Source organism: Vespula vulgaris, chromosome 7, assembly GCF_905475345.1.
Source record: "Vespula vulgaris chromosome 7, iyVesVulg1.1, whole genome shotgun sequence".
Classification (NCBI taxonomy): Eukaryota; Metazoa; Arthropoda; class Insecta; order Hymenoptera; family Vespidae; genus Vespula; species Vespula vulgaris.
In genome coordinates, this window is record NC_066592.1 from 2,609,252 (window position 1) to 2,628,658 (window position 19,407).

At 33.9% G+C, this 19,407-nt stretch overlaps 2 protein-coding genes and 1 long non-coding RNA gene across 10 annotated transcripts in view; 1 reads left to right on the top strand and 2 right to left on the bottom strand.

Moving 5' to 3' along the window:
* Nucleotides 1–365: 365 nt before the first annotated feature.
* On the bottom strand, nt 366–13,633 carry LOC127065151 (ankyrin repeat domain-containing protein 12). Of its 2 annotated transcripts, XM_050997131.1 has the most exons (10): nt 13,491–13,633; nt 12,473–12,679; nt 6,940–7,374; nt 3,875–4,005; nt 3,089–3,592; nt 2,270–2,799; nt 1,568–2,108; nt 961–1,416; nt 540–744; nt 366–429 (listed from the first exon to the last, which is right to left on the bottom strand). In XM_050997131.1, exons 1-9 carry the CDS (start codon nt 13,612–13,614, stop codon nt 565–567), a joined length of 3,108 nt encoding a protein of 1,035 aa, XP_050853088.1. In that variant the 5' UTR covers nt 13,615–13,633; the 3' UTR covers nt 366–429; nt 540–564. The 2 variants fall into 2 exon arrangements, with proteins under 2 accessions (XP_050853088.1, XP_050853087.1); XM_050997130.1 differs by having other exon boundaries at nt 366–744.
* Nucleotides 7,372–15,791, top strand: LOC127065187 (uncharacterized). 4 transcript variants are annotated; one of them, XR_007781960.1, is made up of 4 exons: nt 7,372–7,882; nt 12,060–13,081; nt 14,615–14,681; nt 14,764–15,791. It is a non-coding gene; the product is annotated as an uncharacterized LOC127065187 (long non-coding RNA). The 4 variants fall into 4 exon arrangements; XR_007781962.1 differs by having other exon boundaries at nt 12,060–12,226; XR_007781963.1 differs by lacking the exon at nt 12,060–13,081.
* Nucleotides 15,207–19,407, bottom strand: part of LOC127065148 (uncharacterized) — a 42,016-nt gene continuing 37,815 nt past the window's right edge. For 3 of the 4 annotated variants that reach the window (XM_050997096.1, XM_050997097.1, XM_050997098.1), the window contains one exon: nt 15,207–18,990. In XM_050997096.1, coding sequence (XP_050853053.1) covers nt 18,947–18,990 — 44 coding nt within the window. In that variant the 3' untranslated portion in view covers nt 15,207–18,946. Of the gene's footprint in view, nt 19,027–19,407 lie in introns of all 4 variants that reach the window. The other variant, XM_050997095.1, reaches the window with a different exon arrangement.

Sequence of the window (19,407 nt, forward strand, 5' to 3'; positions counted from 1 at the left end):
ATTTATTATACACATTTTTTCTTACTTTGAAAAGAAACTATACATTATTAATTTATTTATGATACATATAACTAGTTACAAAATATGTACAAACCAATACGCGAAAATTAAATATCTTTTGTTTCCAATATAAGAAACATTATTGAAATTTTGATCATAATTACTAATGATCATTTTTAATGAGTCTTCACTTGAGATTTATAGAATGATAAACTTTGTACAAAGTTATTGAAAGTTTTGCCTCTTTATGCAATCAAGCTTTTGCATATTTCGAATAATTCACTTAAAAGCATACGATTAATTAAACAAGAGATTAATTAAAATCTTGTAATGGTTTTAGAAAACCAGTTGAAAGAGTACAAATATTCATTCTAACTATTTAATACCAATTCTAACTACAGCCTCGGATGCATTTGTCATACACTGAACCTATATATGAAAAATAAGTGTGCAAAAGAGCGGATATATTAATGAAGAGATCACAGATTAAATAACGACCATTCTTAAAGTTAATTTAAAGGTACATGATAGAAACGTACAATATGATTGTTCAGTCACTGTATACTAAGCAGGTAGTAAGTCAAAGTCATCTGAAACATGTACCATTGGTACATGAACATCTTCTATTTGAGGTGTTGCTTTAAATTCACAAAGTCCAACTTCTTTTAATTTCCATTCCCAGTCCATTTTTTGAACGGCATGTAAGGATTCGGCTTCATTATGATGTCGTAATAACATTGCTTCCTACAAGAAAAAAAATGAAGTATAATATACAAATGAATAATATTCGCATTGACACATGTATTGTGCTTTTTTAAACTGATAATACAAAGTAAAATAACAATCAGTCGGTTTTAACACAATATTTTATTTTAACCTGAATTAATAAAGACCATATATACATTTCAATGTGTCCGTGTAAAAAAATTCAGGTAACAAATAAGTTATTTCTCAAATTACCTTTATCTTTTCCCATTTATCATCAACATCTTGCAGCCAGCTTAAAAACAATCTCCCATTATACCTGCTTCGTGCATTTCTATCTTTTTCTTCTTGCTCTGGAGTAATAACATTATAAACTTCTTCATCTTTAAGAATAGTGCAAACTGAAAAAGGAAGTGATTGATTGGCAAGAGCTCTGGCTGCTCTGCCATGAACTCTAAGAATTTCCTGTTCCACAGATAATACTAATTTTTCTTTCTCTACAACGTGTTGCATCCTAAGTCGATATCTCTCTTTTTCTTGTTCTATATACAAATCTTTCATAAGACTTTGCAAACTAACTGGTGGATTAACATTCGGTTCGTTGTTTGCATTTCCAGCTAATACATATGTACAACGATTCATCAAATAATCTTTAAAACCTTGAGGAGGTTTTGGTTGAACTGGAAATAGGCCTTTTCTTCTTCGTTCAATCTGCAAAATTTGTTAGTTGTTAATTAACAACGAATAAAACTCGGAATAAAAAAAAAAATCCTAAGATTATTCTCGTGCAACAATAATGAACGATGTGTGGCATTATTCGTCATAATCGTTATAACATATCAATTATTGTTTTTCATCTTACCTGTTTTCTAATATTTAAGAATAATTGGTAACAATTAGTAATAGGTTGATCATGCGGATGAACTTCTGGTCCTGTATTATTTGCTTCCGCTGCTTCATTAGCTGCAGCTGTCGCTGCAGCTTGTTGAGCTTCTTTATTAGGCTTCATCTTTCTTTTTCTAGGATGTAGTTCGACAGGAGCAGAAGAAGTAGTGGTACTAGAAGCGGCAGATGAAGCTGCAGTAGTATTATTTTCAGAATTTTCTACTCCTGTATCTTTCTGATTTTTTCCTGTAGATTCGGTATTCTTTTCCGATTTTTCTGTAGCTGTATTCGTTTTTGTTATAGTCCCAGTATTCGATGATTCGGCAGAAGCAGGTTTATTAGATTCCGAATTAGTATTTTCGGGCGGCGGAGAATGATGTCTTTGTTGCGGCGAAGAATTGTTAGATCGATCAGTCGTAGCTACAGGTAAAGGAGAAGAATTGGAGTAGTTGCCATTACCAGCACTAGATCCTGATACTTCTTTCGATGCTGTTGAACCATTGTTACCATTACCAGTTCTATGAAAATAATAATAACGATATATAAAATAGTATAAAAAGAATATCCAAAGTATTATATGGAAAATAAGCATTCGTATGTATAGATAAAGTTTCTATCTTCCTTGAGTAAGAATTTTCATGAATGGCAACTAATTTTTATATTCATAGAATGTATTTACCTATGCGAACTTCTAAGAACTCTTTGATGATGGGTCGATCTTTCTTCAGAATGTAGAGTACCAGTAAAATCTTTTTTATCATCGACTTTCGTCCCACTTCCATTTTCCGTAGGACTAGTTGTACCGCTGGCGGATTGATTTTGATCTTTGTCCGTCGAATCGTTACTATTAGAGCTAGCAACGACGTAAGGCAATTGATGACTTCTATTGGATGTATTCTTTCCGTTTCTATTACCCTGTTCCTGTTCGGACGTAGTACTCTGTGGTATAACTATTTTCAAAGGTGGAACTTTAGGAGCCGAACCCGAATCAGAACTTTTAGAACGATCGTCTTCACCGTCGGATTCAGGCAATACAGGCGTTGCAGCAGTTTTCGTATTTGTTGTGGAACCAACAGGTGTATTCGAAGGTTTAGGACTACTCGCCATCGAAGCTGTACTCGGACTTTTTCTATCCGCAGCATTAGACGCCGCGTTTTGATTATTTTTTCCGGACACAGTATTGGAATTTTGCTTTCCAGATTTCGTACACTATAGAGAAAACAAGGACAAAAATTGTATCACAAGTATTTCCAAAACTTAATGGACGCGCTTTAAATAATACAGATTGATAAAAATGATATTAAAAATCAATTACTCTTTTTCGAGAGTTTTATGGCTTTAGAATTGGAATAAAAAATTAATCTAAAAAGTCTCGAGAAAGTGTAATTGATTTATAAAGTTATCTAGATAGTTTTGACCCATTTTGTATAAACAAAAAATTAAATCCTTCGATTAAAACGAAAGAAGGATCGCGGTGACGATAAGCGTAACTTCTTACTTTTTCTCCTGCATTTGTGGCATTTCTGCCAGTACTTTGTCTTCCAGTTGGTGTACTCTTAACACCGTCTTTTACATTTTCCGTATCTTTACGCTTCTTTCGCCGATTTTCTTCGTCTTGATCATCGGCATTGTCACCCTCGAAAGCTCGTTTCGTCGACGGTGATGAGGAAATCGTTGAGGGATCGTCAGATGTAGAAGAAGCAGCTGTGGAATCGGTAGTAGTCGTTGTCGATCCACCTGTCGTCGTTGTATTATTACCATTGTTTTGACCTATTTGTCCGGACAACGCTTTGCCGTTCTCCTTATCCTTTTCAGGATTAGGATTCGGCGAAGAACTTGTGCCTCTTACGGGCGTAGGTTCTTTCGAGCTTTTAAACTCGTAAACGTCACCGTTGTCTGCGGAAGATGATGCATTTCCGGATCCATTTGATCCAGAGACGTTTGTGATAGCCGATGAACCACTTAATGGCATCTTCGACGACGATTCCATTTGTCCCTGACTCTGAAAATAATATAAGCCAATGATCTATATACCTAAACCAATGATATCAATGAACATTCCATATCGACGTAAACAAATAAAAATAAAAAGAATCTTTAAGTCACAAGATAGAAAATGAAATTACTTCTCTCAAAACTTTCAATTAACACAGACACAGATTCTGAAAATTCACTACACGTTTGGATTTAGAGTCGAATAGATCTACTCCTACGAATAGTTCTACTCTGTGAATCTTTCGTCGTACGAATGAAATAGGTTTACTACAAACCGTCTTATTTATACCTGTGCGTTTATAGCACCCTGACGGGAGTTTGATGTACCCCCTTTTTTCTCATCCCTTGCTCCTCGTACCTGGTTGAGCCGGAGCGTCACCCTCGGCGAGCTTCCAGACTGCCCGGTTCCCGATCTATCGACTGTGAAACACACACAAAAAGGTTTCTATTATTTAACTTGGGAAAATTAAAAGATAACGAACAATAAACGTCCTTCGAATCAATAGAACGTGAAGAGTTTTACGACCTACACGACCTTTTCTACCATTCTTTATACGATCCTAATCCTTTAAATAAACATCCTTCAAAACGATAGAACATGAAAAGGGATTTACGATCGATTTAACAATGACCCTTCCTACAATCCCGTATTAACATGGACCGTACTAACAGAAATGTATTTATTACTTTACTCCTTCTTTAATGTATTTATTATACATCATTACAATAAATTTACCAGAATTCACATTCAATTGTAGGATCATTTATAAACGTTAAAACATCTATTTAATCTTAGAGTAGTTATCGTATACTAAGGTTAGCCTTAAAAACAATTTGTTGAGAAAATAAATTTTGTTCATAATAATAATAATAATAATAATAATAATAATAATAATAATTGTTAAACTATTATTATTATTCCTTTCTTTTTATTTTTTTATTATGATCTCATCGTTCCCTGAACCGAACGAGAAATCGTGCCAGAAAGAAGAGACTTGGCGGTTTCACATATAATATCCAAAAATACATTGCGCGCGACTCGTTGGTCAATGAATTCTCTCGTTCTTACATATTCATACACATTTCAAAATCGATATAAATAGGTTATATTTTTCATAATCTTTTTTCATAATCTTGACATTCGCGTATAATTGGATATTCAACGAAACTAAGAGACTTCAATGTGTTAGTATTTATTGATCGAGCACATTTTACCATAAACAACCCGTCCTTTAAAACGTCGTCGTCGATGAATCGACGACGATCCTCACACATTATTTTATCTCTCTCTCTCTCTACTAAACACTTTGTCTGTCTCTCTTGTATTTTTCTTTCTTATATGACTTTAAAGAAACGACACAAAAGAAGCTAGGTGTATTATTCCTTTTGAAAACAAAGATCGAAAAAGGATAAAGAAAAGAAAAGAAAAAAAAAGTCGACGTTGTGGTAAACGAACCGACCGTCGGAACGGATGTACCGAAATAATCACATATCTCTCGCTTTAAGAATATTCTCGCGAGTAAATGAGATTATCATCGACTTACTTAAGTATATTGATAAGCTAACTCAACTACGTAAGATTGATTTACTCGACGAGTTCACGAACGACACTGCAGTGGAGAAGAAGAGGAAGAAGAAGACGAAGAATTTCGCGATTGTAGTCGTCGTCTCTTATAGAGAGAAGAGACATCACGTGGGTGACGCACGATCGACCATCTTCGTGCTCGCGTTCCTTTCTCGGATATCTTCGAAGCGACGACGATAACGGTTCTTCACGGTTATATCGGTTTCGACACGAATTGGCGGGAAAATACAAAACATCGTTATCATCATCATCATCGTCGTCGTCATAATCATCATAATCATCGTCATCATCATCGTCGTCGTCGTCGTCATTATTTTGCGATCGAGGTTAGATATTAGTAAAATTATATATAAAAAAAAAAAAGTTAAAAAAACTTGAAAAGAAATTAGAAGATAAATAAAAAAAGAGCTAAAAAGTAAGAAGACTCAATGTATTGAGAGAGAAAAAGAGAGAGAGAACTTACACGATCGGATCGGATAATACAATCTCTCTCACCCTCTCGGAGGTGCGATCACCCTCGTCGCTGAGTGTCGATGTACGCGCAAGTGCATAAGCCCCGAGGAGCATAAGCGCGAGCAGCGTGAACGTGAATGTTAACGTTAACGCGTCGCACCGTACCGTGCCGTGCCGAGTCGCCTAGGTACACAGACATCATACATCATACATACATATGCATACATACGCATACATATGTACATGACTTGCCAGTCACAGCATGCTTTCGACCTTATCCCGTTTATCCCTCCCACTTTACCACCTCGAGCGCATTCTCTCACGGTTCCTCCCCTCCTGCCTTTCCCTTCCGTTTCCCCTCCCTTCACCACGCCAATCCTCTCCTCGCTCTTCTTTCGCTACGCACTCGAATGTCCACTTTACCAACATGCCCCGCTAGCCCGTTTCGTCGAGGATGACTAAGCCAAAGCCTCGCTGCTGCTATAGTTTGCTCAGACTCCTCCTCTTCTAGTTGTCAAATAAGATACGACGATGTTGACTTTTTATCAAACCACGTGCTACATTCTTTACCGACGCAACGTTCATTCGCTAATACATATCTTGTAAACAACTTATATTTTTGACACATCGATAAAATGTTATAGCATAAATTTTATAACCTTACTTATTGTCCGTAGTGATGTACGTACGTACATATGTATGTATGTATTAAAACACGGTATATTTTAGTTATTATTCTTCTTTTAATTCTATATCATACAATTATTTGAAGTCTTTTCATTTTCCCCAAACTTTTCATACTTCGATTTGAAATTAATTCATTTCGATCAGGTTAACCTATCTCTATCGAAGATCGTACGTAAAACCTTGTATCGTTTTTAATTCGTTTCTTTTGTATCATTTAATAAGCCAAACGTATAACATGCATTACCCAGGAAAATAATTCGTTAGATGTTGAATTACTGCTGGCTTTTCATAAATGACTTCGTTTAACTTCCAAATACACCATTTTCGCGAGACGAATATCCTGATTGGACGTTTGTTAAACTATTATTTTCTCAACAAGTAATTACGAATTAAGGTTATTAAAGACGTATCTATCGTTGGAAAGAGACAAAAGATAAACTTCGTCTTGTAAATTTTGTTGACAGAAAAAAGTATGAGTTCACTTTTGTTAAAGGCATTATTGTAAATTAACATTTTAATATCTCCAACACCGAGAAATATTCAATCGTATAAGATAGCCGAAAGATAAAAACATGAATAAAAAGATGTTTCCTTCAACAAGTGCATACAAAAATGCACACACAATTTACCTTTATTTTGTGGTGGTGTCCTCCGCATTTCACAGGGGGCTCCACTGTCTTCGGCGACGTGCGGTGCAGCGATTGACGCACTTCCGGTCGTGCGTTGCTGCTGTTGGTGTTGATATTGTGAGTGATGATTGTAGTGTTGCTGATAAAGCGACGACGAAGATTGTTGTTGTTCTTGTTGCTCATTCGATGACGTTACCGTTGTATTAGTTGTCGTAGTCGTAGTCGCTGTTGTTGTCGTCGAGACGATCGTCGTTATAACCGGCGTTACGTCCGCGTTCTCGATTTGGGGAGAACGATTTGGACTATCAGTAGTGGTCGTAGTCGTAGTCGCAGTTGTCGTTGTTGCTGTTGCTGTCGTCGTCGTCGTCGTTGTTGTCGTCGTCGTTGCCGTACACGTCGTCGACGACTCGTTGGGCGAGTTTGCACCTGGAATGTCTGTCAACGCGAAAACGATAATGAAATTTCTTGTAAAGGGACAAACAGGACGATTTATTACGAAATCTTATGAAGTGAAACATAAACCTACGTGCGTAAAAACATACAAATAAATAAATAAATACACACACACACACACACACACGCTGATTAGAATCAACTTAGTATCATTAGCTTTTTGTATTGTTTTGGAACGGGATAAATAAGGTTAGAATTGTTTTTGTATTCCTTGTGAAATTCAGAGAATTTATATTATGTTAAAATTTTGTATGTTCTTTCGATAAGAAATAAAAGCAAGGTCATGATTTAATGTACGACGTGTATAACGACGACGACATTCATTCGTTCGAAAGTTTTCGTAAAGGAAACACGCTGATACACGGAGTTTGACAAAAGCGATTCAAGAGGAGAATAAAATTCGTATTCGATGTGTTTCGCGAGGATGCAATTAACCTTGAAGGAAAAATTCAGCTCGTATCACGGTAGAAACTTCCGGCTACTCGAGTAGGTAGGTTCGCACTTCGTTTCCGCTAATATAGTATCTTCCTCGTTCTTCCCTTTCGTTGTTTCGATGTTCTGGAAGCGAGGAGCCACACCAGCGGCGCGAAGATCTCGTCGAAGAAGCGCGAAATCTTTATGATATTTCGATTCCTTTCGATTTCATCCAAATGGATCATCATTCTCGCGCGTCTTCGACAATTCGAATCAATTTCGGTCTAATACCACGTATCGACTTTCTTCCCATTTTCTCGATTATTACTCAAATTTTCGTATTTCGCTCTTTTTGACTGTTATTCGTTTCTTTTCTTTTTTTTTTCTTTTCCCACCGTCTTTCAACACGAATCACGAAAGAGTTTTCTCCTTGTTTCGCGAACGGAGGAGCAACACGAGAGAAACACAACCGTCACGCCGCAATTGTCGTCGTCGTCGTCGTTAACTCCGGGGCGAGTTAAAGCGCACGTTGCGACATCTGTCGTTTAATCGACGAAAATTGCCCACACGACGTGCTCGACGTTTACCCAAGCACGGCCCTATGCAAACTGGTGGCCATGTTGTATCGTCCTGTCGATGATTGGCTCGCCTTTCTCCCCTCCGACTGTCTCTGATCTTCCCTTCCCCGAATCTACCTCCCACCATCGCGTATCAATCGCAATAGGCTGATTCCACGAGTTTGCGCACTTCGATATTTCCGTATTTGTGTTCCGAACGTGTCTCTACCTCTGCCCCTCAACTCGACGCTTAAAGGATTTCTTAGAACGAATTACATTTTAAAATGCATTTTAAATTCATTTTATCAGTCAAATATATACAAACATGGAATACCGTAAATAATTTATTTTTATACTGTAACAAACTTGTAGCAATTGATATTAAAAGAAATAATTTGACCATAATGGATATACGAATGACGAAATATTCTTATTTCCGTATTAATCACTTTTCTAATATCGTACAATACATAATACTATTTGTATATATACATATAACATTGACTAGTTTAGAACTCCATATTTACATTGACAAGGTTATGTTCGATTTTAAGCCGATAGATTCAATTGAAATAAATTCGATTGCGATGATATTATAATAAACTTAGCTTGTATATGTAATACTTTAGATAAAATATTCAGAAGAAATATCCAAAAAATCCTTTTACGCTACATTGGAGCGAAGTATATAAAGTACTTTTCATAGAATTCAATGCGTTTCAATAGAATTTCATACCTGTACGATTTTCTTTTTTTTACACGAAGCAAAAGAAAATGATTATAAATCGCGAGAATAGAATGAACACATTCGGTATGTAGTCGCACGAAACTGATTTTAAAAGAGTCGTAGTAATTCGCTGATAGCGAACGAAAAAGACGAGACGGATATTTACATACGTGAAAAACAAGCACACAGTACCGGTCTTTAAAGAGGATAGAACAACGTAAGAGGAGGTCGTTCGATTACTTTGTTTTTATCACCGATCTTGTCTGATTCATAGAAAAACCAAACAATTATTCGATATGTACACATAATTTTGATCGATAAATCAACAAATAACGTAATAGAAATAAATTTTTTGTTCGCTTTTTCTTCTTTTTTCGAACATTTGAACAAAATACAGAATGGACCAAAAGTTCTTAGGTTAAAAATCAATTACTCTTTTTCAAGACTTCTCAGACTAATCTTTTTATTTTTTTATTTGTTACAAGTTAATCTTGTTTTATAATCAAGAAAAAAAATAACCTAAAAAGTCTCAGAAAAGAGTAATTTATTATTAAAATCACCTAGAAAAAACATTTTGTCGAATAATATATCGGTATTTCCATACGTTCGTCAAGATGAAAATGAAAAAAAAAAAGAAAAAAAAAATAATATAATTCTGCACTTCCGTTTTCAATGATCGATCATCTTCGTAGAAATTATACTAGCCATATATATATTGCATATACTATATTTATGTACATATGTACTGAAAAGTTTGTATTCAACTTTTATCGGTGCATTGTTACTATCATTGAATCGAATCGAACAATTGAATCCGCATTGCTCTTGTATTTTTTTACAAATCGAAACGAAGAGAGCCGACATGATATGAATTTGATAAAAAAAAAAAGAAAAAAAAAGTAGAATTTGTTACAATCGTTGGAAGGAAAGAAATACGTATTTTACGTTGTTAACGCTAATGTTTTATCCGCTTTAAAAAATGCGGGCGGCGCCCGATACCATCTTTTATTCTACAATATTTTATAAAAAATTCTTTCTAACCTCAAAAATTAATTTGTTTTATTTCGTTAATGCATATACCTGAGTCTCCTTTTACACGGTACTTGCTATTTATTTTTAAACATTTTTAATCTCGTATGTTGAATAAATGGTCAATATTTTAATGAACCTAGACGCAACTTCGACAGTTGTTTATTTGTATTAAGCATTTATATTACATATCGATTTTTTATTATAAATATTAAACAAAAATATTCATATATATTTGACCATTTATTTTACAAAATACTTGCCATTAATTCATCAAAATACTAATCAAATAAAAGTAATCTTTTTACATTATTCACAATTTTTATACGAATTTTTTTTTTTGTTAATAATTTTATTTACTTTCACGCGGTTGCAAAAACGTATACTAATTAGCTCTCAGAAAATGCCACGAAAATTGTGCGTAATTTTTTAAAATCTTTTTTTTTCTCAACAGATTAATTTTATTTTTGTTTATTAAATAAAATATTTTTAATGAATGCATTTCTATATTTTAAATTGCTACTTGTATAATCTATTCTAGTTCATAACACAAATTTTATATCATTTTTATAAAACAATTTTCTTATACGAGATTTTTTGCCCGTACACACCCATCGTGTAAAAAGAGACTTAGTGTACCTTGTCCCTATACTTACACATAATATATTAACGTCACATTAATATTCCTTAACTGAATAATGCTGTAATAATTGAATGTCGCATTTGCAAAGTAAAAATTACGTATGATGTATAAAATCATAGATTCGATGTAATAGATCATTTAGAATCAAAAATGAAAAGGAAACATGATTAAAAAATCCTTTGGAATATTTCTAATGAGATGCTTCAGGCTATATCATACGTATCGTGTACATATATGTATATGCAATATAGATGAGTATGAAACGTTCGTCTTTAAACGTGAATTCTCGACTAACTTCACGGATATTCAAGAACTTAAATTAGAAAAGCTGCACTTGTTAGAAAATAATATTTATATGATGTTAAAGAACGTTACATTTTCTTTCCCAATATCTACTATCAATCAATAAATCATATAATTTTCATACTTTACACATAATAATATTATAAATCTTCGAAAAAAGGATGGTTCAAAAGTTCCTAGGTTATAAAAATCAATTATTCTTTTTGCAAGTACTTTTTAGATTGTTTTTCTTTTTCTCATTATTTTCAGATTATAAAATTGCAAACGTAGAAACTTTTGGCTCACCCCGTATATGTAGAGATATATCATGATGACTAAGGATCGAATGATAGTCTACGTTATAAGAAGCGGTATACACGTAACGCTTTCTATTACGATATATACCATTATCTGTCCTGGTTTGACTATGCGGGTCAATCATAACGTACGCATTCATGCGTAATTCATTTCGCTAGGATTTTGCTAGGACGAATTATTTCTACGTGATATATAAAAATAATGAAATTAATTAAATAGAAAACACGATGGTAAAAAATGACGAAAACATAACCTCATTTTAAATGCAAGGCTGATCATAGAAATTTCTTCTCTCTCTCGAAAAAGAAGAAGAAAAAGAAAAAATTAATGAGAACAAGTATTAACGAGAATATTGTAGAGTCTCGTTGTTTCTCGTCTTGATAATTATTTTATTGTGAGACAAATATTTTATAGTCATGAATGATCCTTGAAAAAAAAAAAGAGTCCAAAGGACAAGGTCCATGAAAAAAAAAAGAAAAAAAAAAAGGACAGGAAATGCATCTTCATCGCAAAATCAACAACGTACAAGATACGAGGACTATAAAAATATATATTGCATTTATTTAAGAACGATTTATTGATGTTTTCTTTTTTAAAGGACAACTTTTTTTTCTTCGTAGAAAAGTGGAAAACATTGAAATATATGGATAAGATTTTGATATATTCGTCAGCGTTCATATGTATACGTCTGTTACAGATATGTACGTATGTACATAGGATAGAGAGATAGGCTGAAAAGGAAGAGTCGTGGGGGGCCCTACCTCGAGTATTGATCTGCACGGAGAGTTGTGTGCGGCCACCGTTGCTACCGCTGCACCGCCATAACCGAGTATAATACTAGCAGCAGACACATATATAACATATGTACGCTTATTCGTTCGTATATCTTGTACAGAAGTGTGTTGCGCGCGCGTGTGTGTGTGTGTATAGTGTGTATATATATACACAGTATTATAATAGTATAATATAATAGCGTGTGAGTGTACACACACACACACACACACACACACACACACACACACACACGCTATTATATCCGCTTTAAACACGTCCAATCTCTTTCTCATATCACAAAAATTCGAATGCAATAAATATCCGATCGTAACTTACCGCTAGCAGCTTCCTTCGTATTAAGATCGTAACCATTCACGAGTACTGGCCGCACGCGAAAATCTTCCTTACGGCCAATCGACGATTGAACAGACGATTCTCCATTTTTATTGGTCCATCGACCTTTGGAACCTCGCTGTTGTTGCAACGTCGACGATCTCGAAGTATTCGTATTGTTCGGTCCTGTACTTTCCGAACGATTTCCACCTGAAAATGGGAAACATTCCAATTGCTTGTCCTTTATTTTATTATATTTACTTTTTTTTCTTTTCATTTCTTTTTCCCTTTTCTTTTTATTTCATTTAATCGTAATACACTGTAGTATAAAAATATTAACTAAAAAAAGGTTATTAGGGAGAGACGATTTTAAAAGAGAAGCATTCCCGCGTTATTTCTACTTAAAAAAAAAATGCAAGTAAAAGAGATGATAAATCATCGATTTCTCCGAGTATTAATCGAGATAAACATTAATATAGACGATATTAAAAGATTTGAGAAAATAGGTTAGTGCAGTTTTGGTGAACGTTTTGTAAGTCGCGCGATGAAGGAGAAGGCATGTAAAAACGTTTTTGGAACGGATCCCGGTCGCAGAAATTCCAATGGCAAAGGGTGAGAGTGAGTGAGAGAGAGAGAGAGAGAGAGAGAGAGAGAGAGAGAGAGAGAGAGAGAATACGTGGGCGTGCGCACGCACGCGGCGCCATTTGGCGCGCTTCCGCGCCAATTTTCTGCGACCTGTCACATGGGTCACGTAGATTGGTTGACCCTATACGCGCCGATCCAGAACGCGGATATAACGATTTCTTGCGAACGAACGTACATAAATATAGAGAAGAAGAATCGTTCTGCGTGTGTAAAAAATCAAATATTTATTCGTAGAGACTGTTAAGAACGAGACGTATGGAACGCGATCGAGCTTGCTTTAGCGTATACAGTAAGATATGTTAGGAATGTATAAGGAACAAAGGGCAAGACGTCTCTATTTATTTTTGATATTTCTGATATTGAAAACATTACTCACCCGATACCATTTCCTGTGAAGTCATTTGCAGAAGAAGCGCGAGTTGTTGTCGCTCGGACATCCGCGCAGGGTAACCGCGGAAACGACCGTTACCGCCTGCGGGCATTCCGTCCTCATAACTCATGTAACTCTTGGCAAAAGAACGCACGTGGAGTCGTCGTAATAAGGTACGAAAGAAGAAGAAGAGATAGAAGAAGAAGAAGAGGAGGAAAAAGTCCCTCGTATTTTGGCCCTTGTAGTTCTCGTTCTTCTTGTTGTTGTTCTCCTTCTCGTTCTGGTTAGTATCGCCGTTGCCACCGCCACCGTCACCGCCACCGTATCCGTCGTGTTGTTCTTAGTCGTCCTCGTCGTCGTCGTCGTCGTCCTTCTCCTTCTCCTTCTTTTTATTGTTGACGTTGACGTTGACGTCGCCGTCGCCGTCGCCGTCCTCCTCGGCGTCGTCGGCGTCGTCGACGGCGTCGTCGTCGTCGTTGTTGTTGTTGTTTCTTTCGCGCTCGTCGTCGTAGCCGTTGCCACTGTTGTTGTCGTTGGCGTCGGCGTCCTTGCCGTCGCCGTTTTTATCCTTTTCCTTCTGTTTAGTTTCGTTGGGGCCGTTGTGTTGTTGTCGCCCTTACTTTTACCAACAACGCTCACGACCTTGTCGTTCTCTCTCTCTCCTTGTATTATTTTTATTTCTTTCCTTTCCTTCTTTCTTCTTCACCTCTTACTTTTCTTCCTCTTCCTCTTCTTCGTTTTCTCGTTCGTCTTAGCGTTCTGTTGTATCCGCGATCGTGGCCCGCCACGAGCGAATATAACCTAGAAGCACACGATCGGTTCACGCCATTTTGATGTGCCGCGCGCGCACTGATACGTCCGATCAACGGTCACGCGATACGCGAGCACTTGCACGCGCCAAAGTCGATCGCGCCTTACGAATCGTTCCTGCGATACTTTTTGCCCGCTCGTTGCACTCTACGTTTTTCGACACAACGATGTGCTTTCACGACACGACGTTAGTGTGTAACGCGCGAGTGTGTGAATCCCCTCCCCGCCCCGCCCCCGCTCTTGCAAAGCCGTTTTGCGACTCAAGCTACGAGAACATAATATGACGCAACAACGAAACGTTTTTGTGATTTTTTTTTCAGTTGGTACTACTGCATCGCTGTGTTAACCACCAAGGCGGTATTTTCAAATCATCAGTAGTGTGCATAGGTGCGTAAGAAAGGACTGCGTAGTATGAAAATATTTGTTAAATATTATACTTCTTTTTTTTTCTGTTTTCTATATCATTTAGTTCTATCCGAGTGATTTTGGTGTGATCGACGAGTGTATTGACGAGAAAGTGTCGGACAAAGTAAGATAATATCAACACGGTAACAATAATAAACTAATTTTAATCTTACACATTTTACACATTTTTCTTACTTTCTTTAGATTTTAATGTTATTTTAAGAAAAAGAAATATCTATTTGAATCGATAGGATCATAACAAGTATAAATGAAAACATTACAAATTGAAATAATTGTATTTTGATTTTTTGATGAACTTTGTAAAGAATATATTGCACACTAGTATTCCATAATAAATAATAGACCATATTGGGTTATCATAAATATTTTTTTTTTTCTTCTGTAAAATGGCAAAGGATAACTAACCAAATTTATATTTCTTTTTTCTTTTCATTTACTTTTTCTTTTTCTTTTTTTTTTATATCTCACATGCACTTGCACAGTATCTTCTTACGTAAGTCTTGTGACTTGTGTTTATTGTAATGATATTACAATTTAATTATGAATAATAATATAAGAACGCATTCGTTAATTGCATTTAACTTATTAGCTATCTACAATTAACATTATAGAAAATACATAGTGACTTTCTGGTTGCCCAACAAACTCATTACATACAAATTGTTTTTTGTTAATTGACTTTTCGAATACTGCAAATCGTATATAAATTTTGTCCCCCTTCAATGAGTAGTTTTATAGCAATAAATATTATGAAAACACCAATAACTATGCACAGAGCATCATTTGAGTTATGTATAGAGTAATTTATTTGGTTTATGAGATTTATTTATAAACTGTATTTATCAATGTGTATGTAACGATTTTAACGATGTCTCAAAATACCGTCTGATTTTTATTGAGTGCCAAAGTAATATTTTTATAATTCTTTAGAAATGATTATATTAGTAAAATATGTTTGTCCAATTAATTTCAACTGTTATATGGAATAATGTAAAAGTTTGCTCACCAAATAATTCCAAGTCTAGTTTGCATAGTCTATTTCTATTAAAAAAAAAAAAAAAAAAAAAAAAACCATAAACAATTGTCACTATACTTAGTAAATTAAAATCTGACAGATATAAAATAGTTAATTTAGAACTTATATGCATTTACTCAGTATCGTATACAGTCTTCACAAAACATTTGCTGAAAGTTTGATCCAGCAATATGATTAAACTATCTTATATAACTAAATGATCATTCTTTGACAAGAAAATTACAGGAAACAAGATTATTATTTGATAGCAATTAGTCGGAACACTTGAACAATGAGACATAGATAATGCTATTTTTCGAATTGTAAAATTTATGTGCACTGTTGTATACAAAATTCATTATTGTAATGGTAATATTCACATATTTATATAATTTTATAATAAGGATGGACACGATACATTTGACATAAATTATTTATATAAATGTAAAGGGTTATACCAAATTTGTAATTACAAATAAAACATATTGTATGCATATGTCTTCGCATATGCATGACACAATTTATTATGATTTGATCATAGAAAATGGTGTGCACAATGCTTTTTTTTTTTTTTGGTAATAAAAGAAATTCTTGGCATTTTCTTCCTTATGAAATTTGTTATGTGATGCTGAAATGGGAAGATAATTATATACCATAGAGGGTAATTTGTATATCTATATGGCATAAAATTTTCAAAAAGTAGTAATTGGACAGAATGGTGGTCATGTATAGATCTCATATTTACTCCAGGCATCTTTAATTAATTATTTCCACAATGAATTTTTGGTTAGTCCCATTTCATTGGTCTATTGGTTAAGACAAATATCTTAAGAGTTAGAAAATGAATTTTTTTCAATGAAATTTTTATCCATGCTTTCTCTTGCTTTCTTCATGTATATCATATACATATAATGTTAGTTCGATATTTGAAAGACTAGTAGTATTATAGTATATTTAAATGTTAATGTGTGTTACTGCTATCACTCATTGATGCAATGTCTGACCATGCTACATTAACAATGAAAAAATTAAAAGTCTATATGAGAGCAAGCAAGGATAAATCAAAAGAAATTTATTCCAATAAAATGTAGTCATTTTTTCTAATAACATGAACTTTTTGCATCTAAGGTAAGGTACATCAAAAGCATTAGCAGACTTTGCATCAAAACAGAATGAACATTTTATTAGAGAAGATCAGCTAAGCCTTGTAAGATTTTATTTTGGGAAATGGATATTCTACTTATTGTATAGGTCAATGATTATAGCAATTATTAGTTTGATTAGTCATTAATTCATAAAATGTATTTCACTGAATTTCAGTGATGTAATAGTATAGTTACTTTACTTTCAGACAATTCGAAGAATGGCAGGTTATAGCAGTACACGAAGAGAGTTCAAGTTCTCTTTGGTGTAATTTTTGTTTACTCATGATTGTTTATAACAGCTACACTATATAATAGTTATATTAACCATTGTTAATAAAAAAATTTCTAAAATAATCTTATGCAGACACATAGGTATATAAGGGCAATTTAACTGTAATTTCATCATGCTATGGTTAATGTAATTTGTACTAAAAAATTTAATGCTTCAAGGTCAATTTTACAAACATTTTGCTTGTCATATATTATACTTAATTCATGTACTGCAGATTTAACATTGATAACATTTTCTTTTTTTATTGCTAAGAAATCATCAAAACAATAATTTGCTAATTAATGTTAAGATGAATCATATTTGTCTCACTATAATCTATACTTCAAATATCTATCTACACGAACATCTTCAAGATACTGTCTGTAATTACAATAATGATGAAATTATGACAATGAAAATGAGGAAATCAATGAAGATAATGTAGTATAGTTATAGCTAATAATTAGCATAGTTGACTCTTAAATATACTTTTTACAATGTATACTACTTCGGAACAATGTATATTTCCAGCGGAATGTCTACCACCTTTTCTATTTTCATCATTTGGATGATAAAAGGAAATTTTTTTCCCAAATTGAGTATATGCCTATTAAAACCAGCTCAAATAGCTTGTTTTTTTTTTTTTATGTTAGATGCTACCTTTCAATTATAAGAAATAAGATGAACTTGCCTCTCGTGCGTGATTTAATTTTAATATACATATATGTATTAATAGTGAAAGAATTTATAATTTCAAATCTCGCCAAAGAATTAAATGAAGTAATTAAATTAATTATTCGAACTAATCATGAATATGAATAATATTACTCGGCTTTTTGCAGAATTATTATTTTTTTTTTTATAATTAAAAGTTATCTAACTATAATGAACGAAGATATCGCGCTTCGCTTTTCTCAATCTAAATCTTTCTTTAATCGTCTATTTCTATAGCGTCGAGAGTTTCTCTACCAGTCTTTTCTTCTTCTCCATATCTAGGCTTTTTATTATTAAAATCGTCATATTGAACCCTGTGTATGACTGTGTATAATTTTATTTTAAATTCTTAGTAAACACACGAGCATATCATATTTGACTTTAGCTGCGCGGGCGCACTAAGTTTTTTCGCCAGATTCATATAGCGTATCTTAACAAAATTTGACATATGGCACAAATTAATGTGGCACGCACATTATGTTACCACTGTTTTCTTAGTGAGAACATATTTTCTTTCTCTCTCTCTCTCTCTCTCTCTCTCTCTCTTTTTTTACATTTCTCCCATATAGGCGCAGGGAAGACTTCAATATATTATCACTCGTTATTTTCTTCCTTTGTTCAGTCATCTTTATGATCGTATTTCTCTCTAATTTGATACTTCATATTTTCAATGTTAAATCTTAACAATATGCAAATATATGTAATACTTGAAACCGATAAACGTTAAAACGTATGCTTTTGATTTATTTAAGTAGGTAAAGTAAGGAAAAGTAATATCGCGTGTAACGATTATTATAACTTCAATACGATCATCATTATAATTTTTCACACACAATGAAAATATAATGCCGTTAAAGCCTTTTTTCTGCGTAAGAACTAACGTTGAAATTTTGGCTGAGTTTATATAACTTGCACTTGCCCATGTTCACGTCATAGGTCAGAACTTGCTTCTTTCCGATCTTTCAATTCAAGAACCAAGTGTTACCAGCGGGGTACTGGTACTTTGTAGAAAGAGTTGCATCGTGTCGTCGATTGATGTTGATGTTGGTACCATCGTTGATTCTTCCTTTTCTACCGTAAGCTAAAGCCTCCAGAGGCTGGATCTTCGGGCTCCTGATGCTGATCCTGTCATACATAGATAGCGATTCCGTCAGATCCAACCTACGATGGATTTCCTATTCTTACGAAAGTGCATAATCTCGATCGTGAGCTCTTATTAATAATAATAATCATAATGATGTTGATAACGTGATAATAAGAATTAATAATAATAATTATAATAATGATAACGACAATAATAATAATAATAATAATAATAATAATAATAATATAATAATAATAATAATAAAAAATAATAAATAATAAATAATTAATAATAAAAATAACAATGACGATGAGAGGATGATTTGTTGATGGTTAATTGTTAAATCTAACCATTATATTTTTTAATAATGATAAATAGTCAAAAGATATTATCTGAATATATTCGAAAAATATTATCGAACGATGAAAAGAAATAAAGGAAGAAAAGAAAAGAAAAGA